We start from the raw sequence: 25,040 nt of genomic DNA on the forward strand, positions 1-25,040 counted from the left end.
CAGAGGATTACCACCTTAACTGTCACGGTAACTCCTATCGCATGATTTCTGTGGTCTGTGTCTTTAGTGTTGATGCATGCAGGGCAAAATGGTACTCAGGGAGCAACTGTCTTATCAATACTTAATCTCATTTTTCTTTATATTAATAACCTTTACAACATTTGCTCTAGTTGAATCACCTTGTTTCATGAAAAATTATGAGAAAAATTATTCATTTTCTTAAGTCTTTGACCTTCTCAAATCTTTGTTCTTTGGGGTGGAGGGAAAGGAGTATATCTAAAGACACAGGTAATATGAGGAGACGAATTCATCCCACCAAGATGAATGTGGGACATGGAAGCAATTTTAAAACTGTCTTACAAAACCAAAAGCATCTTGAGTATTATTTTGACCTAAAGCATGTTAATATTTTAGCATATAAGTATAGTTGTAATAATTATGTAACAAGTGAGATGTTTTCCCACTTCACATAAATATTGGGAGGAAACTAATTATGATAGAAATAATGGAGGTGTGTTGAGTGCCTATTATTTAAAGCATGAATTTTAATACATATATACATACTTGCTACTTTTTAAAACTCTGACTTTTTTTGATTTAGGGTCCCCCTGGACCTCCTGGACCTCAAGGACTACAAGGGCCAAAGGTTATTCTTTAATTGTTTGTTACATTTTAATCACATATAATGCAGAGACATTTTTTAAAATTTTTATTTGTTCTTTTTAGTTATACATGAAAGTAGAATATATTTTAAAATATATACACATGGAAGAAACCCATTTAAATATATGCATTTTGAAAATTGGTCTTAGAAAATGCTGGAGAAGCAAGTCATCAATATTGTTTCAAGGAAAAAAATTAAGATCTGAACTAGAAGAAGAGGTAAAATAAGGAAAGAAGGAAGATAATGTTCTTCCCTAAATTTAATGTCATTCCCAATTAAGAAAAATAGAAAATATCAACCAAGGGAAAAATATGTTCCACAGAAATTACAAAGAAATACTAAATGTGGTGTTTAAAAAATATTTAAATAGAAGAGAATTGAAGGAGATCTACTCCGACACTTCCAAAGATCCTTCCTTCCAGTTCTTTTGTAATAAAAAGAACCAGGGAAGCTTTTTCATGATGCATTCATAAACAACAAAGGAATCATTTTGAAGTCACGTTTTCTAGCACATCCCTTTATTATATACGTTCAGACATTCTGCCATTTAATTTTTTAATTTATTTGTTCTTTTTATTTGATGTTCAAGAAATCAAATAACTCTTGTTTGGTAAAAGAAGGAGAAATGCAAAATTTATCTACCTAATTTATTTGTTCTTAGTTATACATGACAGTCAAATGATTTTGATATACATACGTGGAGTCTAACTTCCCATTTTTGCAGTTGTACATGATGTGGAGCTACGCTGGTCATGTATTCATTAAAGAACATAGGAAGGTCACGTCCAATTCATTCTACTGCCGTTCCTATCCCCATCCCTGCTCCATTCCCTTCATTCCCCTTTGTCTAGACCAATGAACTTTTACTCTTCCCTGCTCTTGTTGTGGGTTAGCATCCACGTATCAGAGAGAACATTCAGCCTTCAGTTTGGGGGGATTCTGCCATTTAATTCTTTCCTAATGAAACATACCAATCACAAACAGTAGAAATGTGGAATGATTTGCCTATTCCTACACTTTGTCAATTATGTTAGCTCTATCCCTCCAAACTAAAGCTTAGTCATTTGACCATGTTTGATCAATTAACACATGGCCAGGGATTCTGGCTTTTCAGAACTGAACTACATGTGCTGAAATATGACTTTCGTCATTGGATTCTTGTAGGAGATTCAAGTGGTTTCAAAATTCATCTTCTGTTTATACTTCTCAAGTCAGTTTACTGGCTAAGTCTGTCATACACACGCACACATGCATCAGTTTTTGTACCTTTTTCTAGATACTTAAAAATAGAAATCTAGTACATAGAAAATTTCTCTATTAAACAAATGAATATAAAGTAAAATATGGCTGAGGCCCTTGCCTATGTGAAGCGTATTGAGAACATAAATCCTAGAATGAAACAGATTTCATGTGTAACATTCATGCATTTCATATATAACATTAATAAAAAAAGTATGGGATTTTTACATTTTCCATTTCTCCACCATATTCTAGTCCCTACAAGATATAACACAATTGTTTGCTAAAGGCAAACCGTCTATATCCCTGGTGATCAAGTCTGTCTGGACCCCTACTCCTTAAGTATCTGGATACCTTAGAAGGAAATCTGGTCTCTCCCCCTTACCGTCTACCCCCGCCATCATTTCCACCATCCTATTATCCTCACCCCACCCACCCCACAGTAGTCTTGTAATTGAGATCTAGTGTTAACTGATGTAGTTCTTAATGCTGTCCATGATCTCACCTGGAGTAATTGAGGCAGGATGTGTCTCCAAGCATAAGACAGCAAAATGTAGCCTGAATCAAGCACAGAAACGTTTTCTCTCTCTAGACTCAGTCTCAGACTGAGAAATGCGGATTCAGCATTTCTGAATTCGCATTTCTCCTTCCTTTACCAAACAAGAATGATTTGATTTCTTGCACATCAGATAGCTCTCACAAACCGTAATTGACAGTGAAGGATAAATGAGTAGTGCATGAATTATGCTCTTCTTTTAAGCCTCTGTGTATCATATTTTAAAGGTAAAAGCTTAACAAAGCAATCATGATGGGACCCTGAGTGCTGACAAGTATTCAGACTCTGAATGAAACTAGGGCTTAGCCAGGTGCATCCAACCTCAGCAGACTTGTTTGTAGCAAAATAAACTTTGCTGCTACCACAAAGAGCAGGAAATCTGAAATGAGGAAAGGGCCTTTTTTTTTCTGCTTTTTTATTTCATTTGTTTAGAACTGTAAGAATCATACCTTCTTTAAACATTGGAAAGCTCAAATTTCATGCTGTGACCCATGGCTCTTAAAGTTTTTACCAGGGAAGGGAGCCCCAGCCATGTCCATTTTGTCATTTATAACATCACCACACAAGCCTTTTTAGAAAACACAGCCTACAGGCAGCTCCCTTGGAAATCTGTCTGAGGCAGGCCACTCACTCTAGGAAGAGCTGTTTTTAGAATTTCCATGGAGTAGGCATCAGGAAATTTGATACAAAATAATATCCTACCTTTCAAGGAATTGTTTTATCTGTACCTTCCAAAAGTGAAAGGTGAATAAACCTGTTATTTGAATCATCTCTAGCATATTGTTTAATTTTTTTTAATGGAACATCTTCATTTTGAAAATAACACATAAAAATCTGTTTTGTTTTGAGTTTGTCAAAAGTTCCAATAAATCATATGAACAGTAAATTTTACTTCATTCCTAGCATAGTATAGGAAATTGAAATGATCAAAAGCAATTTTATGTGGATTAAGATATTATCTGATTTATTATGTCATCCTTCATTGTGGCTTTTCTGGACACAGCACTCTCACAGACTTTATGAATTTATTCAAACTGTTCCAGTTAAAATGTTGCTATAAATTCATGAGGCTTGTCACTCTAATTTTAGTTTAACTGTTATGTTTTAGTTTTTATGAAACTGGAAAAAAAAGATAAGCCAACTAGATTTTTTTATGGAAAAAAATTAACTGAGGCACATAGGTGTTGCTATAGGATATGCTCAGCCATCAAATTATCAGTCATCTTTTATCATGTTTTTTTCAAACTGGCATCTTACATGGCAGAAAAACCCTGGCTCTTAGCTACATATACAACATTTTGAAGGAAGATCATTAGTTCACTTAACTGAAATATATAACAGAGTATTCTTGGGTTATGATGAATTTGGTAAAAGTCAAATTGTTCTTTTCAACTAACATCATTTTTTTTATTTAGTGTAGTATATTGCCAGTGATAATGGAGGCAAGCTATTACTTTTTATCTTAACAGGGAGAACAAGGATCTCCAGGAATCCCAGGAGCTGATGGAGAGCAGGTAATTTTCAAAGATATATACCATTGCTAAAAGCATCATTATTGATCAGTACTTTTGTTATAAGATTTGAAGCCAAAAATCAAGTTGTCTTCTGCCATCAAGTCTGGTGGGATTGGCCTGTTGCTCTTCTCTGTCACTAGATTCCTAAAATCAAAGTCTGACTAACCAATAAGATCCAAATCCATTCAGATCTCCACCCACTCACTCACCCAGTCTGAGACTTTGAACTAGGGAGTACAAAATAGGCAGCTAGCAAGGAAATATATGTTTCAGTCCCTAGGAAGACAAACAGGTTTATGTAACTCAGGGGTCCCTTACCATAATTATTGTGATCTTCACTGAAGAATGGGCTATCTGGTTATGTTCAGGATGAAAATGATCAACAATAGAAATTAGTTTCAGCATTAGTGTTACACAAATCAGATTTGCTAACATTCAAAATACACATTTATATATTTCCTCACTGTAAAAGGAAAATAAAAATAATATCCTGGCTCACCATATAGAAATGCCATGAGGATAAAATTAGAACACTAAAACAGTTGACGTATTTTTAAGCATTGATTGATTGAACACTAGTGTACAGTAAATGATTAACCTGTCTGTAGGCTGGACCATTTGAAAACTCAGGATGACTAGAACAGTTAAGGGGGAGGGGAGCATCGAAGGTAGAGGTGGGAGAAGTATCTTTGGGCCTTGTAATAATATTAGATCTCAATTCTGTGAGAATTAAAGTCATTAAGTTGTTTTCAAGCCTGCTCAGGTAGACTTGCTGCCAATTAAATACATGAAATCAGGAGAAATGGTGTCAAAACCTAAGTTCATGCTTTTCATATTTAATTGGCTAGTAGAACTCAATCCCTTCCATTAGTGGGTAGATAGTATTGATTCAGTGTAGACAGTTGCTGTAAGAAATAGCCCTGCCTAAGAATGAAAATCAGAATCATCCCAGCATAGGACCTACCTAGTGACAAAATTGATCAGATTTCTGTTTTCCCTAGAATGTAACTATCAGGGGTCAGAAGGCTCCTCACATGCAAATCCTCTCATTTTTAGGGACTCAAAGGCTCAAAGGGAGACATGGGGGACCCAGGTATGCCAGGTGAAAAAGGAGGAATTGGACTTCCTGGATTACCGGTATGTTTTTACTTTTTCTTATGAAATGTTCTTATTAAGATAAGTTAAGCAATCAAAAAAGAATTATATTATTAATACTCCAACTGGGAAACTAAAATTTTTAAAGCATGTAGCCAGATGAATTATGAAGTAAATTTTACCTTCAAGTTCTTCCTAAATTATATTCACTAGAAGATAGTAAAATAAATGTAATTGGTCACTTTAGTATGCATAAGATGATAGTAACCGATTATAAAACAGATAATGATAAACAAGCCAAAAAATATGGAACAATTAAAAAAAATTGCTTGGTAAATTGTTCTTCTTGTTTGATATTTTGTAATGGGTGCATTTATAGTTTCCCTCATAATTTTTACTGAGAATTTGGAGGGGTGGGGAATATAGAAATTATAATAAAAAATGTATGTTTGGTTTTGGGGGGGTTATTTGTTTTTGCATTACTGGGGATTGAACCCAGTGTTTGTTCCATGCTAGGCAAGTGTCATGTCACTGAGCTACATTCCCGGTCCACAAGAAAAAAATGTAATAAACTTCACTGCCCTATGTGTTTTTTTAGGTAAGGAAGTATACAAATGTCCATGAAAACTAAGTTAAAGGCTCTTTGCAATTTAAAATGAGCACCATCATAAAAGATGCATTTATAACCCAACAGTTGTAAACTTACTGTGTAAGTTTCACTAATCAAGGCCAGTCTAGTTTTTTAATTCATTTATATTACATCTTACATACCACCCACAGACCTAGGAATCTTATAGTAAGCTTGCTGTTTTAAGCTAAACTACAAGGAGATGAATTTACTTTTTTTATACAATGTGCATAATATCATAAAATTTCAAGAGAAAAATGGATTTGGGGAGAAAAATTCAGTTTTCTCTCACACTTTGGAAATAACTTCACCTGCTTAACTCTGCTTGTTGGTTATTTGCAGGGTGCCAATGGAGTGAAGGGAGAAAAGGGAGACTCCGGATTGCCAGGTCCCCAGGGTCCTTCTGTAAGTTCATGGACCTTGAACTTCCACTGTTCCTGAAAAACAGACACAAGATGATTATTTACCTAGTTCAACATGTGCCAGATGGCTTATCAATAGTAGAAAGACTGCGAACCACTTTGTCAAACTGTAAAAGAAATGCCTGTCAACCTTGTACCATGAGAGACCATGTGTCTCAGAAGTCTAAGTTAGAAGCAGTTTTTTCAGAGGACTGTCCTATTCTGTGGAGAAAAATCAATGACTTCCCCACAGTATGTGTGGGTAGAACTTTGTGAAAATAGAGCTTAACATTCTTCTTCTCTTCTCCAGAACCCTATTAGTGCTTAGTGAAACATTTGAGAGCTTAATGATGATTATGACATTATGAATTTCTGTTGTTCTTCTTGCTTGTGTGATATTTTGTAATCAGTTGTTCCCTTTCTTGTACTTTTGATTTATTCTGGCTTTTGTAGAACAACACTATTTTTTGAAGTTATTTTATTCTCACAAAGGAATTTCTAAACCTAGAGAATCAAACTCATTGCTTCTTGGAATATCCTTCTTCCTCTGCCAATATTAATGGCCTTAGCAGAGCCCCAGCATGAGATTTGAACTAAACTGCCTTATCTAAATGAAGTAACTAAATCCATGTTTATTTTTTGGACACACAGATCATAGGCCCACCAGGCCCTCCAGGTCCTCATGGCCCACCTGGCCCCATGGTAAGTTTCCCTTCTCTCCAAAATGTAATGGTTTATTTATGAGCATGCTACTAGAGAAAACATGAGCACATCTCTCTGAACAGTCAGCCTGTATTTTGTATGACTCTCTGTGGAACGGACAGAAAATACCAGGTGCTTTAAGATATGGTGACTTTACTGTGTTGTCTTTAACTCCCCCAAGCACATGTGTTAGGAAGAAAGTAGCTTTATGATAGGAAAGTTGAAGACAGACAGACCAACCTGGCAAGCATTGCTCCAGCCTTATGGCATAGACATACAAGGAGATACATTTACTTTTTTTTATACAATGTGCATAATATCATTTTTTGCTACTGTTTTCATCTGTTTGTAGCAACATAATAACTGGAGCTGCTGAAGAATGTTTCTAACCAAAATTGAGCCTTGACACCCTTTGCGGAAATGTTCAATAAGAATATGTATAAAATAGTACAATAATAATGGAAGTACAATCATGAATAATAATCCGGAGATGACAGAGACTGTTGGATTTTTTTCCCCTTTCTTGTTCATGGTGCTTGTGATGATCCATAGGCCCAGTGTCTATGGTGGTGTCCTTCAGTGACCAACAGACGCAGTGGTCCTGACCTCATAGAACTAAAGAAGGCAGCCATTAAACAAGTGTGATTCTCTAAGTGCCAGACTAATGATAGTTGCGTTAAGGCTACAGTGTGGAAAGCAGAGTGTTTCAAATGCTTTTGACAGGGGCAGGATGAGGTACGCTCATCTCTAAAGTGTGTCAGTAAACCAGAAAACTTCAACAATATAGATTAATTTGTGGCCATTCTTCTTATATTGCTCTCTAAGAGAACATCTTTGGAATGATCCAAGACCTGGAAGGTAGCTCAGTCATCCATTTCTTATTAATTTCTATTTTGTAACAGAAAGCTACAATTGACCTTGTTTTCTTAAAATGAATTTATTAAGAATTGAGCAAATAGCATGATTTTTGGCTTTTTTACTCTCCCTCAAGTTTTAAGCTAGAAGGTTAAATTAGAATATGCTGCTTCCTATTCATATGATAAAATTAATTGGCTTAAAGGAATTTTAACCCATTATTAAAATGAGATAAGAATACCTGATAAAGTGACAGTCATTTCCTGAAAATGTTTACCCAAAACTTAACTAAAGGAAAAATATTATTCTAATGGAGACATGTGTAACAAATATCTAGGCATTGCTTGATCAAAAATGTTTTCTGGTGTTGTATGATTTCACTGTATTTTTAAATGTTCCTTTCCACAATAGTTTATTTAAGTCACTTGAAAAGCTTAAAGCAATCCCACAGTAAGCTTCCATTAATTTGATAATTAGCCTTTATATTTAGATTGCCATTTTAGAAAAAGCATGTATTTTGTGGACAATCTATGCATGCATTATGACTTCCTTCCATTAGTAAAGAATTGTTAGGGCTTTGAAGAATTCCTCCTTGTAAAAATAAATACAATATAAATACAAATGCTCAGCCCTCCTGATTTTTAAATTGTTGCTGCTACAGGGCCTCATACCCAGCTAGCTTCACCTCACTTCCTCTCTCCTTTAGACTCTTTAACACCTCGAGTCTGTAGGAGTTAATGAGCACTGGTACTTAAAAGTAGATCTTTGATAAAGAGAGTCCCACACTTTAAGTCCTACCTCTATTCTCTATAGACTTATGAAGTATCTCAAATATTCTACCTGACTAAAAAATGGAAATTTGAGAAAGAGAAATAATGTGAGTTTAAAATAGTTTATTTTTCTCTAATTTTTTTTCTTCCATGTAACTCCAGCACATTTCTCCCTCCCTCTCATAGACATTTAGCAGATAGGATTGCTATTAATGCATTTCCTATTGCAGAGCAAAACAAGAACTGGAAGGACCTTTTGGTAGGTAACAAATAACAACCACAGACCCACCTCTCACAATAGCTCAAACAAGAAAATTCTGGTTTTATAATTCTTGCTTCTTGAGAAAATATTCACTTCTGTTGGGAAACAGTGAATCAATTCTTCATTAAAAGCCGTGTTTTCCATTTACAGGGACCCCATGGACTTCCTGGACCAAAGGTAATCCAACACATTCCTTACTTGATTTCTGTTCTCTTTATTATCATGGGGGAAGCATGATCGAAGCATGTCTGTCCTGTCTTATTTATTTGTCAAGTAATTTTGATAATCCTTAAGCCTTTAAGCATTCGGATATTAATACAAAATGACTTACAACAAATTTAAGTGATATCACCTAGAGTTAAATTATTCCTCGTTTTCTTTTTTCCTTGTTGCTAAGTAAAAGTTTCCTAAATTACTAATTGTTATATATTCGAATCAACCCCTTAGCAGACATCCAATGAGATTCTTAGACTGGTCCAGGTGCTTTTTTCACCCCCTTCCTGGTGTCTCTAGCTGTAGGTTTGGTTCCTATTAATTGAAATGTCTTGCTTGCCATCACCACAGGACTGCATCTTCATGCTTTGACTACCCAACATCTTAGTTCTGTGCTCTCCCAGAGGCCATGGTGTAGAATGGGCTGGGGGTGTGCTAGTAGGTACACACCATACCACTCATCACTCACCTGCATTCTGTGTACTTTGGGTTAAAACAAATCAGTCCTTGTCAGAATCAGTACAGCTTCCATTGTGAAGACGTTATCTTCACATAGACATAGAGGATGAAAATGAGCCCTGAAAGGCAAGCTCCTCCTTCCAGAGAGCATACGTGATGAGAACTTCTGTTCTAATCTCAGTTTTGCCACTGACAGGCCATGTCACCTTGAGTAAATTACTGACCCTGTCTGATTTTTAAATTATTCAACCAGATAACTTATCTCCTAGAGTTGTTGTGATGCTCTAATGAGGCTAATTATAAGACACTTAGCAAATATCTGGTGCAGTTGTTGATAAACACCTGATATATGGCACTTATTGTTACCTTGTGATTTGGTACTTTCTTCCAAACAGAAAAAAATCTATAGCTTGTCCTCAAGGTTGCTGAAGAGAAAGTTGATAACCCCTGAAATTTTCTCATAGTGAGTCATTGCATTTCAAAGGTGGAGGAGATACATAAATGTCATGTTGGTGCTGGGCACCAGAAAGTCCAGAGACAGCACATTCTCTCCTCGGTAATCTGGCGCCTCTCATCCAGTACCAGCAGGTATTAGTCAAACTTAGGACTCCTTGATTTTCCTTTTTAGGTCAGGCAGGTGACACTGAAGAAGGGAAGGGGTTCACACCTCTTTCTTGTTAGAATGCCTTGCCTTTTGCTAAGGCCAGTGTCAGAGCCTCAGATGTATGCAGTAGAGTCTGGGGTGAAAGTACTTTTCTAGGGTCAGAAGGAGAGAGCCCATCTACTAGCTTGTGATCTTTGTAGTTAACTTCTCTGGGTCTTTTTTCTATCCTAGACCAAATCCATGATTCCCAGTCTTAGCTTCTACTTAGAATTGAAGGTGCCACCAAAGATCAGCCTAATGATAATGACCAACAGTAAAGCCATCAAGACTGTTTCTAGTTCCCAGAGTGATTCAGATATGCCAGCACCATTGAATGCCTAAGATCCTTTTAATATCTAAAATCCAATCGGTTTTTTCCTCCCATGATTTTATTTGTTACTTAAGTCAGATTTCAGATCATTATAAATTTGAAAAGATCTCATAGATGACCAGTACTAGTTCCTTGATTTTATTGCTGATAAACTACAGGTCCAGAAAGTTTAGGTCATGCTAGTTAATGACAGATATGAGACTGGAATTGGGTCCAGACATGAAATTTTGTCTCTTTGCAACTGGATTTGACCGTTTCTAAACTGACCTTCTCAATCATTGTCTGCTCCTGTCAATGCATGATATTCCACCAAGGAATTCCATAGCATACTAGGGCTACCCTGCCTGTCCTTCATCTAAAGACCACTCGCTAATAGGGCACGTACCTGCAGAGCCATAAGTTTAAACCAATTGACTGAAATTGGCTAGCAAGCCTTGGCCTTAGTATCATACTGACTATGACTGTGGCATTCCCAGGATCAGACCTTACCAAACATAGCACGTTTGAATTTCCTTTAGTGGCTGCACTGCAAACTCCTGTCATCAAAATCCTGAAAATCCACCATGTCACGCCAAGGCATCCATGACTCTATGACCCCTTTAAAAGTTCAACTATCTAGCTAGCATGGTTCCACAGAACATCCTGGTGTGACATTCACTTGGGAGGCTTATGAGAGAGACCCATGCTCTGCTCCTGTGGCCTGGGTGGGGCTCTGGACCACTTTATATTTGACAACCACCACGCTGGTTTTCATTGTCAGGCAAATTGGGTAAACACTGCCTAAGTCCCTTCTGCTAATGGGACCATAGCCCCTCCCACAGCCTGAAATCATCTTCCTTTCGCAAGTCTTGCAAGACTTCCTTGAAAACTTAATATCTATATTTAAAAGTTGAAAAGTGTTCCAGTCAGATCTTTGTCCATCTAACATGTGATTATTGATGGAAAATAGGTGTACTAGATTTTTAATAAATTGTCAGGAGAATTTATCACTTAGCATGGCTTTTATAATGTCAGCCTGAGTTAAAATCATTGGGCAGATTCTAACATTGGGCAGATGGATGGTGAGTAAAACTCCATTCAAGTTCTTTGATCTTCATACTCTCCTCTGGGACTGGCAATTTGTTGTAGAGTATTGATTAATCTGTGTAGGAACCGACTTGGCAATGTCAGTAAAGGAGAACTAGCTGAATGGCATTACTTCAAACATCAGCTGCTACATTTTTAGCTCATTCTCCTGGGCAAAATGCTTAAAGGCTTAAAATATCTGTCTATAACACTGTCCCGCAAATTCCAGTTTTCCATTCCAGCAGAGTGGGTTTTTCCTACTGGGTCTGCTTAAGCATCCTTCACTCTGTCTTTGATTTGCTTGATTAGAACAATGTAGTGTTCACATTGATTTCCTTGGGATGGAACTCAAAAATTCAGGGACTCAGTCATACAGCTTTTGACAGGAAGAAGCACAGTTTCTCAGGAGTTTTGCCTTCTAGAACATTATTTGTTGATTTCAGTTTATCTTTAAATTAATCTTTGAACTGATGCAAGACAAATCAAGCCTGACTCTGCTGTTACATAAAACTGGAATCTGCAGCTATTTCAGAGACTGGCTCTCTTCTGTCACATTTTAAACACCCATAATAGCAACCGAAATTAGCATTTGCTTTTGCATTTAGGGTGAACCAGGGTTAAATGGTGTTAAAGGATTGAAGGGTGAACCAGGTCAAAAGGGTGACAGAGGACCCCTTGGTCTTCCAGTAAGTAAAGAAAACTTTCCATTTCAGTGCAAATCTCAGATTTTTCTTTCTACCCTAAACAACAACTCTGGCTTACTTACCATTGAGATTTCTGGAATTAGAAAACATTATGTCAGAGCAGAGCTCAGCCAAGTTCTGTTTTCTCCAGTGTTTCCTCTTGTGTTAGTGCAAGACCCCAAACAATGCTGTGGATGTTCTGTCATTCTTCAATTACATACATGCCAACCTTCCTCTTTCAGGGCTGACAGTTCTTCCCCCATCCTCCTCCTCCAAAAATGTTATGCTCATCATTCCACTATTTCTCCCAAATGCTTTTATAATTGAGTGCAATATAAGATTTGCTGTCAACTTTTTTTTTCTCCTTGGGTATCAAAAGACTGTAGCCCTCCTGGTGGCAGGTATGCAATTGGCCATTGTTGATGGCTAGAGGTCAGTGCTATGGCTCCTTGCATATCAATCACATCGTGTTCTACATGTTGTATGTTGTTTGTTTTGGAAATTCCCCGTTATGAGGGTCTTTATAGCAATGGTGGATAGTATGGGAGAAATAGCTTACAAGTGCTTAAAGATTTTTATTTTTAATGAAAAAGGGATTTTTATCTTCATGCGCATTATGCCCCAACAGATTTTCAAAAATCTATTATTGAATATGAGGCTTTAGTTTCAAGCTTTTAGCATGCTGTCTATTCTGCCAATGCCAAATCCGTAAAGAACATTGTAGAATATATTAGTGAGATATGACAAAAATCAGTGATCATAGTTTATCCTTGTATTTGAGATATTGGGGTTGGGATTAATGACCACTTATTTTTCCCATGGACCCTGTGCTTTAAGCACTAAAGTATGCCACTTGAGAGCCAGGGTTTTATAGATAAGGCACAGGAGAATTTGTGCATGTATTCACTTATTGATTAAATGATAAAACCCTATATTAGAAATAGGTTAAGTTACACCAATTAGGTCAGTGAACCACAGGCATAAAACCTCTAACATATGTAAGTCACTAATTCAGCATTCTAGGTAGATATCTCACACGTAAAAATTATCATTTGGCCATTTATTTTGAAATGTTATAATAAAGCATCAAAGGGTAATATAAACAAACTATTAACCTGATTTTTTTAGTTTTCTCCAATTTCAAAATTTAGAGCTGTTGATAATTTTTATGCAACATCTAGCCAAAATCTCTGTGTCTGCCACCATTAAAGAATAGCAATACACTTTTTTTTACTGTAATCATTAATTATACTATGGTTCATAATAGAATCACCCTGAAGGAATCTTGAATTAAAAATTCTAAAAATATCCCAAAAGTATGTTGTTTAGCTTCATTGGTGGGATTTTCAGCTGAATAGATTCTTTTTATCTGAAACACAAAATTGGGAAGTAGTTCTGAGACCTTGACATAGCATGGTCCTCCTAAATACTCTTGATCTTTAAGTACTATAAATAAATATTTGGGCTTTGAAGCCTCATCAAATAAGTAATTGTACTTATTCTTGAAATAAACATTGGAAATGTCACTTTTTTTATCCTTCACTGTTTTTATGTAGCCTAGAGTTCAAGGTAAAGAATAGCATTCATTGCCTGGGAACAGATCTAGATCTTTAAGACATTTTTTTTTCATTCAGGCTTTGATGAAAGATTATTTGAAATGAATTGAGGAACAATTTAGTTTGGGAATTATTTTTTGTCCCGTCTCACAGATTCCCCCACCACACCCTGCTCTTGAGTTGTTTTCTTTTCTTTTCTTTTCTTTTTTTTTTTTTTTCCTGTTCTTAGAAGTCCCTCTAGTGGTCACTAACATGAACAGTAGGAACAGCCTGGAATACAATGACTATGATTCACATAAAATCCAGACTCATCCTGGCACATTGAAACCCATCATTGTTTGTCCACAAACACTATTTTAACAAGCATAACTCGGCCTCTATTTTTTTTTCCTCTGAAACACGTACCTTGATTATTATAATGAGCCCTTTCTTACAAGATTGCCACTTTTTCCCCTTCAGAACCTAAAGAAATATATTGTAAATGATTCAGTCTCTAGAAAATGAATTTCAGATGGGATTTAGATAGAAGCCTCTGACTAGAACCAGTAACTACTTTGCAGTACACTTTGTAAACCTCATTAACTTGGTTTCTGTAAAAAGAATTTGCCTAATAGAAATGTCATTAAAAATGCCATCATCTGTGGGGTGTTTATTGTCACGTGGTTTGTTGTTGTTTTTTTTAACTAACAATTTGTAGCAATGTGATATTCATCCCAGAATCCCGTGACTGTGTATTATGTTGTTGAAGTGTTGCATTTGTTCATTGGCACCTCATACTAATCTCTGTTCTTGTCATTCGTGTTACACCCACCAACCCTGCTACCAACCAAATCATACAGGGAGCATCTGGCTTAGACGGAAAGCCAGGAGCCCGGGTGAGTCAGTCCCTGTCTTGCTCTGGCATGCTTTGTGGCTGTGAAACGTGCTTCAGGGCAGACCCCTTTGCTCCATGTGCTCTCATCAGGCGATGAGGAGGGGTACTCAGGGGCTGGAGTCAAAGGGGAAGGTGGACAAAATGGCGGAAAATAGGAAAGGTAGAGAGTGGGTTGCAGCTGTGTTTTGAGATCCAATCTCAACTGCCAGGATATCTTTGAAATCTCAAGTTCAAATCTGGATAACTTACTATATGGGAAGAATGACCCATCCAATTGGCTTCATTATCTTAGTATCCCAGATGGATTTTTCCATAACCAATAAAATATTCCCTGTAATTCCATGAAAGAGGTCCTCTGAAGAGATTAAAGTAATATGAATTTATTTTAACTAGCTTTTGCTTTTAGGATTATGCCCATCTTAGAAATGTAACTTCTTCCTTGGAACTAACTTTCAAGTGTCTGTCCGTGGAATGATCCATCTGCCTTTTGTCATCTTGACTCTTTTCTTTGGTTCTTAACAGCTCCATCTCTTAAATTTCAGCTGCAGATACTTAGTATTTAGAAATCTTCCAAAGATGAACTTCGAGTTGGGGCAGTAAAGATCATTTAAGATGATGAGAATTCATCAAAATTAGAATGAGTTTGAAACTTGGAATTCTCTCATATCACAAGGCTTTAACAAAATAAACCAGGACAATAGAGGAGAAATGGAAGTACTATAGAAAAATTGTGCTGGAATATTTCTACATTTGCACATATTATAATAAATTATTTGCAAATCTATGCAGAATCTTCCAATTCTTGCCACATTTTTAAGAATCTGAAAGAAATTCCAATATTTTCAGTTCTAAAAACCTGCTTTGGGCAGTCATTGTTTTTCTGTGGACCCCAGTGTTCCTATAGTGATAGATCTCCTATCACAGAGATCCTGAACTAACCGGGAGGCAGAATTCAGTGGTGCCATTAATCACCATGGCTGCCTGGTTTGTGACTTGAGAGCCTCGTGACTTCAGTCACTGAGGCAGAACCTAGAGGATCCCGATGAGCCCCTGCTATTCCCTACAGAGTAGCAAAAAAAAAAAAAAAAAAGTTAAATGCCGTTTTTTTGTTTTTGTTTTTTTAACTTGAATCAGCATTGAAGCCTCCATGTGGCTGCAAACAAAGCTTCTTAGTGTGCTTGGCCAAGGGTGGCCATGAATGTGGAGAAAGGGCTTGAAGAAGAGGTGACAGGAAGCAAAGACGGTTTCATTTTTCTTAGGATTATGGGGGCAAAGTGAAGAGGCTCCATTTAGTCAGTAAAATATATAACTAAACATGATATATGGCTTTTTGTATGTACTCTTCATTGAATCATGCAGTTGATATAATTCATCCCTTTTGTATGAGTTTCTTGAAAACCACTGGTCTGAAAGAATCCTGTATAAAGCACTTTGAAAGGAGATGAGTTGTCTTACAGACATCCTAAGACATCATTCACCAGAAAAGGTCCAGAATAAATCAAAGCTGCTTTTCTTGCAGTACTTGTGGTATGTCTCATTGTTTTATTTTTATCTTTTTTTTTAGGGTACAGATGGTCCTATGGGACCTCATGGCCCTGCAGGCCCCAAAGGAGAAAGAGTAAGTTGTTCCTGAAGTTATTAAGCTTGAACTGTGTATTGAAGGAAACACAGAGCATGACTTTTCCATATTAGTTGACCTTGGACTGTTTATTTTCCAGAAGAAGTAAAGGGCTATCAAGTATTAAATTAAAATAGATAGCATTTTCAGTCCAGAGTCCTAACACTGAGAGAAGAAAACCACAGAGTATAAAAATAGAATAGGGCTGTCTTAATAAAAACAATGCATACATTTACATAGCTAAAATAAATAGCTCCAATTATTCTTCATCTACCCATAAGGAAGATATTTTCATTTGGCCTTCATCCAGAAAGTGGAAGTCAATGGGCCTACAATTTCCAGGAGTACCTATGCATTCTGGTTGATAATCTTTAATGTAAAGCTACTGTATTCATTCGGAATGTTATAACATTTTTCCAAAGGAAATTACAAAACCCAAGTATTCTTCTCTGCAGTTATATGTGCCCTCTGCCTTTTTTATAGCTAAAAAATGGCCTGTTTTTCTTTAGCCATAAGGAAATAATTTCTGTGCATTATAAAACAAAACCTTTCACTAATCTCTCTATTGCTAGGCCATGTTTCCATATCCTTGGGGGCGGGGGGGAGAAGACATTCAGAATGGAAGATAAATATCTGACACAAAAAAAATGTACTGAAGCATCAGCAGCTGATCATCTATCTGGAACTTCTCTCCCTTTTTCATTTCCTCACCTTGGAAAACTGTGTGTGTGTGTGTGTGTGTGTGTGTGTGTGTCTGAATAGGTTCGTATCATTAATTTCTCTACCATCCAGCAAGGATATAAAGAAAGCATCTTAAAAGTTAAGGCCTCAAAGTGTTAGAATGATTCACTATGCAATTTTGTGCTCTTATAAAAACTTGATCATTTTCACCAATCTGGAATAATTTACTATAAAAAAAGAGAGCCAGGTAGTGATTTCTTTGACATACCTTCCATTTCCCCAATTCTGCCTTCTATAAAGGGAATTCATTCATGTGATAAATATTTATCAAATGTTACTATGTGTGAAGCATAGTATGACTTCTAGAGTTAAATGGAAACACTCTTCTACTTATAGAAAAACTACTTTGCTAATTTGCTCCAGTACATTGAATAATATCATTATAATTGATTCATCATCCCATAGTCTTTATTAGAACTTATACATACATACTTAGTGCTGGAGAGGTAGCAGCTATTTTCCTTGAGCTAGAAGAGTTTGCAATCTAATTGCAGAGGTGGAAAAAATGTATGCAAGAACTAACTAGAGGAAGAGGCCCAAATGAATAGTACAGGATGCACGTGTGGTGTTGAAGGCTGACTTTATCCAAGACTGGTTCTAGATGGAGATGAGTCCTAAAAGAATATATGATCTGAAGCTGCTGTTGTCTTATTTCCAAGATCAAACCAACAACTTCTGAAGATCTCCTTAATTAAAAATATTCAAAAGCTAAGAGCCTCCACAATAATGATGTAGATTCACTTTCAAGCATCATATGAAGAAACCCAGCCCTGGTACTAAAATTGGAGCAGCAAATCTCAAGCAGTCTTTGGCAGAGTGCCCTGGGGCTCAAGAGGGTTTACCGTTTGGTCAATCAGCTGCTACTTCCGATAGCTCCACAGTGTCACAAGAGTATCAGGTCTCAGTGCTGGGGCAGAATTAACCAGAAGAGCAAATGAAGTCGATAAGAATTTTTGAAGGCATAGTTTAAGTCAGATGGCGTGCAGTGTGAAGTGTTACACTTGTATTTACTCAGCACGTTAACTTTCCTGACTGGATCAGGTATCAGTACTCTCCAAGTGCCCCTCACCCAAAGTGCCAAACTGGAGTGCAATTCTCAAAGTTAATTGGGGTGCCATCTGGACTCTCATGGAAAAAAATTCCAAGTTTTAAAGAGGTAGGAATCAACAAGGCAAGGCGTCCTGGAACAATTTCTCAGTGTAGACATGCAAAGTAAAGAGCATAAATGAAATTCGACCAGCCTAAAAGAAATTAGGCCGTTGGCAGGCATGGTTACTCAAAATGTCTGCAATATGACTGACAGCATTAATATTCAGCTTCGTAGACTCTGGGTGCTCCCTGACATTGGCTGATTTCTTCATCCTCGGTAAACTGCTTCAGAACTCTATAGGATGTTGGGTTTGAGAGTTCAACAGTTCTTTGGGGATTATCTAATCCAGGAAAAGAAGTTACCCATTCAAATTACTGGGTGACTGTTTCATTCCTAAAAGTATTCAAGACGGGACCATTATGATGCTTTTGACTCAAAGGGACAGAACTTATACATTCAAAATGGCTTAAATGAGAAAGAAATATACTGGTTCTTATAGCAAAAGAGTTGAAGGAGGACTCTGGCTGTGCCTCAGGGCTTCATCTTCTGCCAGCAAGAACATTGGGAGCAACAGTCCCAAGCGTCCCAAGGTGAGATGGGCAGAGAACAGATATTATGCATTGGTGTCTCCTTAGCAAAGAAGACACCTTCCCCAGACGGCCCCCAGTGCCTCATTGGTCAGCAACAAATCATATGTCCACTTTCAAAGAAGTCACTTGCCAGAGAAAGAAAATTGCCTTGTTGGCTTAAAAGTCATTATTTAGGGAGGGCTAGTTGAGAATAGGAATTCTGCCAGCAGATGTTTTAGTGACAGCTTTATTCAAATAAGTCATAATATATTCATTTCAAAAAAACAAAAACAAAGCCAAGTTTCTCGTTGGAGGAAGGGGAAGGCCCTGGTGATATCAAAATCTATAATCTGCATCTATTTCAAGCTAGACCTACTCCAGTGTCCAAGATCCCTTATAAAACTCCCACCTTTCACCACACATATACCACTGTTTTTAAAATCATGAGTAAAACTGTCAAATCAAAATGAAGGAAACTGATTTTGAATTGATGCTCTTCAGGTTGTCAAACCCTATCCATTAAAAACATCACCTCTAATTGTATACTACCAATAACAGTTCCCATTTATAGTATATAATTTGTATATACTATTTGCCACCATATAATTTTAATATTACTATCACCTTTAATCTTTAGAACAGTTCTTGCAAAATGTGCATTACTCTTCTTCCTTTATGGCACAGAAAGTTTTGAAAGTCCTAGAGGCCACACAAAGTTCCAGAAGTAGAATTCACATTGAAATCTGTGTCATTTAAAGCCTGGCTACTTTACTGAGCCCAACTGCTGCTGCTTCAGAAATAAAGTAATAATGAGTTCAATAAGTTTTTATTGTCTTCAGTAATCTCACCTTTCCTGTATGTGTCTCTACATAACAGTGCTTGTTAGCTTCACCAACCCCTTAAATTTAGATTCAGGAAGAATGAGTTGCATATAGATCCGGAGGGTAGAAAACAGGCGTGCCATGTCCCTTTGCAGGCAAAATCAGCTAAATCTGGATTTTTTTTTTTTTTTTGTACCGGAGATTGAATTCAGGAGCACAGAACCACTGAGCCACATCCCCAGCCCTATTTTATACTTTACTTAGAGCCAGGGTCTCACTGAGTTGCTTAGCGCCTTGCTTTTGCTGAGGCTGGCTTTGAACTCACGATCCTCCTGCCTCCGCCACCTGAGCCACTGGGATTACAGGAGTATGGCACTGTGCCCAGCTGAACTTGGCTTATTTACCCATGAAAAATGGTTTGCTGAACTTTAAACTTCTTCACAGGTGAGATAAAAGGTAATATTTTCTGTTAGGCTACTCATGTTAACATCACTATTACTCCTGAATTTTTCATGCTGAATACTGACAAACATTTTAATTTGGAGAGAAAAACACTATTTGAAATGAGGACTATCTCTATAATCACAATTATTTCTATTCATGGAATAACCTTCAGTAACTTATTATTTTTTTTTAAAGAGAGAGAGAGAGAGGGAGAGAGAGAGAGAGAGAATTTTTAATATTTATTTATTTTTAGTTATCGGCGGACACAACATCTTTGTTTGTATGTGGTGTTGAGGATCGAACCCGCGCCGCACGCATGCCAGGAGAGCATGCTACCACTTGAGCCACATCCCCAGCCCAGTAACTTATTCTTTATAAGAATCCAAGGTTGTCATTTAAGCCAGGGCGAGTCTATGAAGTAGGAAAGACAGTGAGGAAGACAATGTATACATGAGCTTGTATTTAATAGAAACATAAAACATTTTAAACATCTTTTTTAAAGAAATCAAAACATGTATGCCATTATATTCATTCATTCATGTTCATTCATTCAACAAATATTACTTATGTGCTGGATGCTGTAATGGAATGACGAGAGGTCCTGAAACCCTGAGGAGCTTATTCTAGTGAAGGGAGCAGAGAATAAATATTTGAGTGTCTCCCAGGGAGTAAGGGCCATGAAGTAAAACACAGCTGGGTAAGGGAAGGAGATGGTCAAAAGTTTCTCTGAACAAGAGAGATTTAATAAGGGGAGAAGTGTTTTATTACATTCCTTAAAATGTAGTACAAGTGAACATCTCTAATCCAAAAATTGAAAATTTAAGACTTCTCCAAAACCCTGAACTTTTTGAGCACAGATGCAATGCCACAGTGAAAAAAATCCCACCCCTGATCTCATCTGAGGAGTCACAGTCCAAGTACAGGTATACTAAAAATACTATCTCAAATTACTTTGGGCTATGTGCATAAGGTATATATGAAAGAAATGAATTCTGTATTTCGGCTGGTCCCACCTCAAGCTACCTCATCATGTATATGCAAATATCCCCAAATCTGAAAGCCAATCCATCCATTGGTCCCAAGAATTTTAAATAATGGATACTCAGCCTATAATTTAAGTAGTAACAAGTGTTTCACAATAATGCCGAAGAAACCCAAGCATAGCATCATCACTAGGCAAACCCTTAGCACAACTGGGCAGCAGCAGTCTCTTTCTGTACTACTTTCAAAGGTCATTTTGTAAACTATGCCATGGTGGATTACTTTCCCTGTCACTGGCAGTAATCCTGTAGGAACCTGAATCTTTGAAATTTTGGTAGGATCGTACTTTAGGTTGAGGCTTGGTACATAGACCTTAAGAGACCGTGTGGGGATGAAGGTGTGCATGTGTGATTTGGACTTTCTGCTTTGTGTTTTAGGGGGAAAAAGGAGCTATGGGAGAGCCTGGACCCAGAGGACCATATGGCCTGCCTGTGAGTTCAGTGTGCACGGCCACCGCCTTCTGCATGACTGACTTGTCACTGACACAGTTAACCCTCCCCTTGTGGGGCAGACTAATCACATTGAAAAGGCAAAACCACTCCACTAATTACATAAATGTAGATAATTCCGTGTTCTTCACAGAGAGGTTACATTTGCCTCACACCCTCTCATCCTGTACAGACACACACCATGCATTTCACAAGACTGAAGGGCTCAGACTGTAGGATGAATACTGCTAACCTGAAAGCAGGATTCCAACTGTCAGATAACGCCCTCCCTATGCCACCTGACTGGATGCTCCTAACTGCCACCTCCTTGAAAGGTCACTTTCTGAAAGCAGGTGTGGAAGTTTCATTGACAATGATCTTCTTCACACTTTATTTTTATAGGTTATTGATTAAAAGCACTCTTGCTAGTAAAGATGATCCTTGAAAATAAATTGGTATTTACCGTGAGCTGAACACTTGTGATCAAAGTTACTAAGGACAAATGGTCTTCAGAACATGGAATGTTGATAGTGTGCTATTACCAGAAAATTCACAGAATCCAAATTGAGACCTCGGGTTTACTTTTTTGCAGTAATTAGAATTAATTCAGTAGGGTGGGGCAATGAAGCAGCATATATTGTATTAAGGTTTTTAACCTCCGTGTACCTTCCACATAGTTTTTGTGAACTGAAATAATAACCTATGATTATTTCAGATACTGATTTTGAGATAGATGTCAAAATCTGATTAGTGGAATCATACCAGCTTCTGGGAACTTTGGGTGGATCCACAGAGGGACACACCAGGGTTGTCACCAAGAGAGCGAATTTCTCAACTTTGCATTTAAGAGTCTGATGACTCCTTTTATACTTGGGAATCATTCATTTGCAAAGTTTGCTTAAAAACAGTTTAAGTTGTGACTTTTACACTGTTAACATTCATATAGAAGATGTACATTTGGCCAGATTAGAACTATTTTAACAATAAGAAGTTTTCACATTCTTCACCCATTGAGTTAACTACTAAATTAGCAAATTAAAGTAGCATTGATTCTCATCCTCTAATAGTGCTGGCATGCCTTGAAATCAACTAAACAGTATTTTTGCTTTTGACTTCACTCTTGAACTGATAACTTGATAGCACTCCTTAAACTTTAGCAAAATGCCAATCTATTTAACCCAATATAAAATCAGAAAGAGACTTTCATGGCCCTTAACTGCAACACTAACAATCACTTTCCTTGATTTGAACAAATTTGTATTACTAATCAATAGAGAATCCTTTTCTCATTCCAGATATAATTGTTCTAATACAAATGGTTGCATGTCCAGGCAGCCTTAAGTAAAACAATAACCTATTCATGAAACTTAGGAACACTAATGTAGCTACTATGGTTCTTTGGCAGGGGAAAGATGGAGAGCCTGGTCTTGATGTAAGTAATAAAGACAACAAACATCTATCTCCCTATGATAATAGATGCTGATGGTCTCCATCATCGAGGATAGCAAGAATAGTTATTTTTTTCTGTGCATGTAACTATGCATAGAGCATATATTGCTGTGCATGTGGACAGCAATATAGAATACACTAGTGTTTGCATGAGATAAACAAAGGCAAATTACAATTGCCTGGTATAAAATGAATAATAGATAGTAGATAGTGACACTTCACCATACATTCCCAATTTAGGGTACTCAACATCAGCATGACCCATTTATGGAAAAAATATGCATAAAAATCAATATACCTCTCCCATGCTACCCTTATGGAATAATATGCTTATTCTCAAAGCTGTCATGCAATATTTTTTCCTCTTAGCATTAAGTACCTATTTATTATTTTTCTCAGATGGCAACATAATTTTATAAAAGTAGAAAATGTCAAAAATAAGTGCTTCTAGAAATGATTAGTGCTTATTCTTATTATGTGAATAAACACAATAGCAAAAGTTATTGTGACTGCTTATTGAGCACCTGATATATGCAGGCATCATTCTTGTACTTTGCATATATCTTCTCATTTAACATTCACAACAGCCATGTGACAGGTAGTCATTAATCCTTTTTACAGTCAAAGGAATAAAGAGCAGATGTATGTGATTTGCTCAAACTTACACTAATTAGTGAACTTGCCAGCATCTGAATGACTATGCCAATATTCTTTCCATGCTAAATTTTTAAAATACTTTTAAAATTTGTTTTTATTAGTTATACATGACATTAGAATGTATTTTGACATATTATACATATATGGAGTATAACTTTATTCTTCTGGTTGTACAAGATGTAGAATTACATTGGTCATGTAATCATATATGCACATATGATAGTAAGGTCCAATTCATTCTACTCTCTTTCCTATTCCCATTCCCCCTCCCATCCTTCATTCCCCTTTGTCTAATCTAAAGTAGTTCTGTTCTTCCCCACCACTTATTGTGAGTTAGCATCTGCATATCAGAGAAAACATTTGGCCTTTGGTTTTTTGAGATTAACTTATTTCACTTAGCATGATATTCTCTAGTTCTATCCATTTACTGGCAAAATGACATAATTTCATTATTTTTTATAGCTGAGTACTATTCCATTGTGAATATATACTGTAATTTCCTTCTCCATTCATCTGTTGAAGGTTCCATACCTTAGCTGTTGTGAAGTGAGCTGCTATAAACATTGATGTGGCTGAGTCACTGTAATATGCTGACTTTAAGTCCTTTGGGTATAAACTGAAGAGTGGGATAACTGGGTCAAATGGTGTTTCCATTCCAAGTGTTCCTGAGGAATCTCCATACTGCTTTCCAGAGTGGTTTCACCAATTTGTAGTCGCACCAGAAATGTATGAATGTGCCTTTTTCCCCACATCATCATTTTGCATCTCTAGCAATTAGAGAAATGCAAATTAACACTATACTGCGATTTCATTTCTCTCCAGTCAGAATGGAAATTATTATGCTACATTTCTTAGGAGAAGAAGCAAGAAACCTGTTGTGTACAGATAGAAATAATAGATTTCTAGCATCTAAGTGTTATTTGACCTAAGTTGTTAGATTGTTAGGTCATTTTTTGCTATTTTTAGTTCAGATTAATGAATCCTAAGATTTTTATTTCCCACAATGTGATTTTTACCACTGCTACACCAATAGACCTCTTGGTTTTGCTTTTATATCCTCCAGGGTTTCCCTGGTCCACGAGGCGAGAAGGGTGACCTAGGAGAAAAGGGAGAAAAGGTGACCTGTCCCTCCTGACCCGTGTCTTGTGTGATTCTGCTCCTGCTGCTGTCTGCTTTGCCGCTCAGCCTGTATGACTCCATCAGCCGCTTCCTCCGACTCAGTCCTGTGCTCCAAAAACACACTGACGCCTGATCTAAGAAATCAGGTTTTCAAAGATGAATAAGGAAGTCTACCCAGCCAGAAATGAGGGCACTGTCTAGCATAGAAGGAAAAAAAGTCTAATCCCCAGATAGCCAAGCTATAATCTTTCAACTACCTGACACCAGTTTTTTTGAAAAATGTCCAGGGGGGTTTGAATTTTTCTGTTTCATAAAAATAAAATTACATAGCACAAACCTGCAATGGTATTTTGGCTGAGCCCATATAACCCTGTAAAGCCAGCATCTCATTTGTCTTTATGACATTCCCAGGAAATAGACATGTTGTGTATCTTGAATTTTTTTATTCAAAAAACAGGACAAGCCGTGTGATGGATAAACCACAGTTAAGTCCATTACACAGAGACCGGGACTTGCCATTGTCAGATTCAGAGCTGATTGCTGTGGCTTTTGA

At 37.0% G+C, this 25,040-nt stretch overlaps 1 protein-coding gene across 1 annotated transcript in view; it reads left to right on the top strand.

Moving 5' to 3' along the window:
- The window catches only part of Col25a1 (collagen type XXV alpha 1 chain), a 468,385-nt gene that overhangs the window by 429,565 nt on the left and 13,780 nt on the right, over positions 1–25,040 (top strand). The window contains exons 23-33 of the mRNA XM_058583779.1: positions 602–646; positions 3,929–3,973; positions 5,030–5,110; positions 6,039–6,101; positions 6,749–6,799; positions 8,837–8,863; positions 12,003–12,083; positions 14,476–14,511; positions 16,075–16,128; positions 21,212–21,265; positions 24,432–24,485. Of these exons, the coding sequence (XP_058439762.1) occupies positions 602–646; positions 3,929–3,973; positions 5,030–5,110; positions 6,039–6,101; positions 6,749–6,799; positions 8,837–8,863; positions 12,003–12,083; positions 14,476–14,511; positions 16,075–16,128; positions 21,212–21,265; positions 24,432–24,485 (591 nt within the window). The remainder of the gene's footprint in view (positions 1–601; positions 647–3,928; positions 3,974–5,029; positions 5,111–6,038; positions 6,102–6,748; positions 6,800–8,836; positions 8,864–12,002; positions 12,084–14,475; positions 14,512–16,074; positions 16,129–21,211; positions 21,266–24,431; positions 24,486–25,040) is intronic.

Source organism: Marmota monax, unplaced genomic scaffold (assembly GCF_021218885.2).
Source record: "Marmota monax isolate L192 unplaced genomic scaffold, Marmota_monax_Labrador192_F-V1.1 WCK01_AAM20220418_F8-fsc00002, whole genome shotgun sequence".
In the NCBI taxonomy this organism is placed as follows: Eukaryota; Metazoa; Chordata; class Mammalia; order Rodentia; family Sciuridae; genus Marmota; species Marmota monax.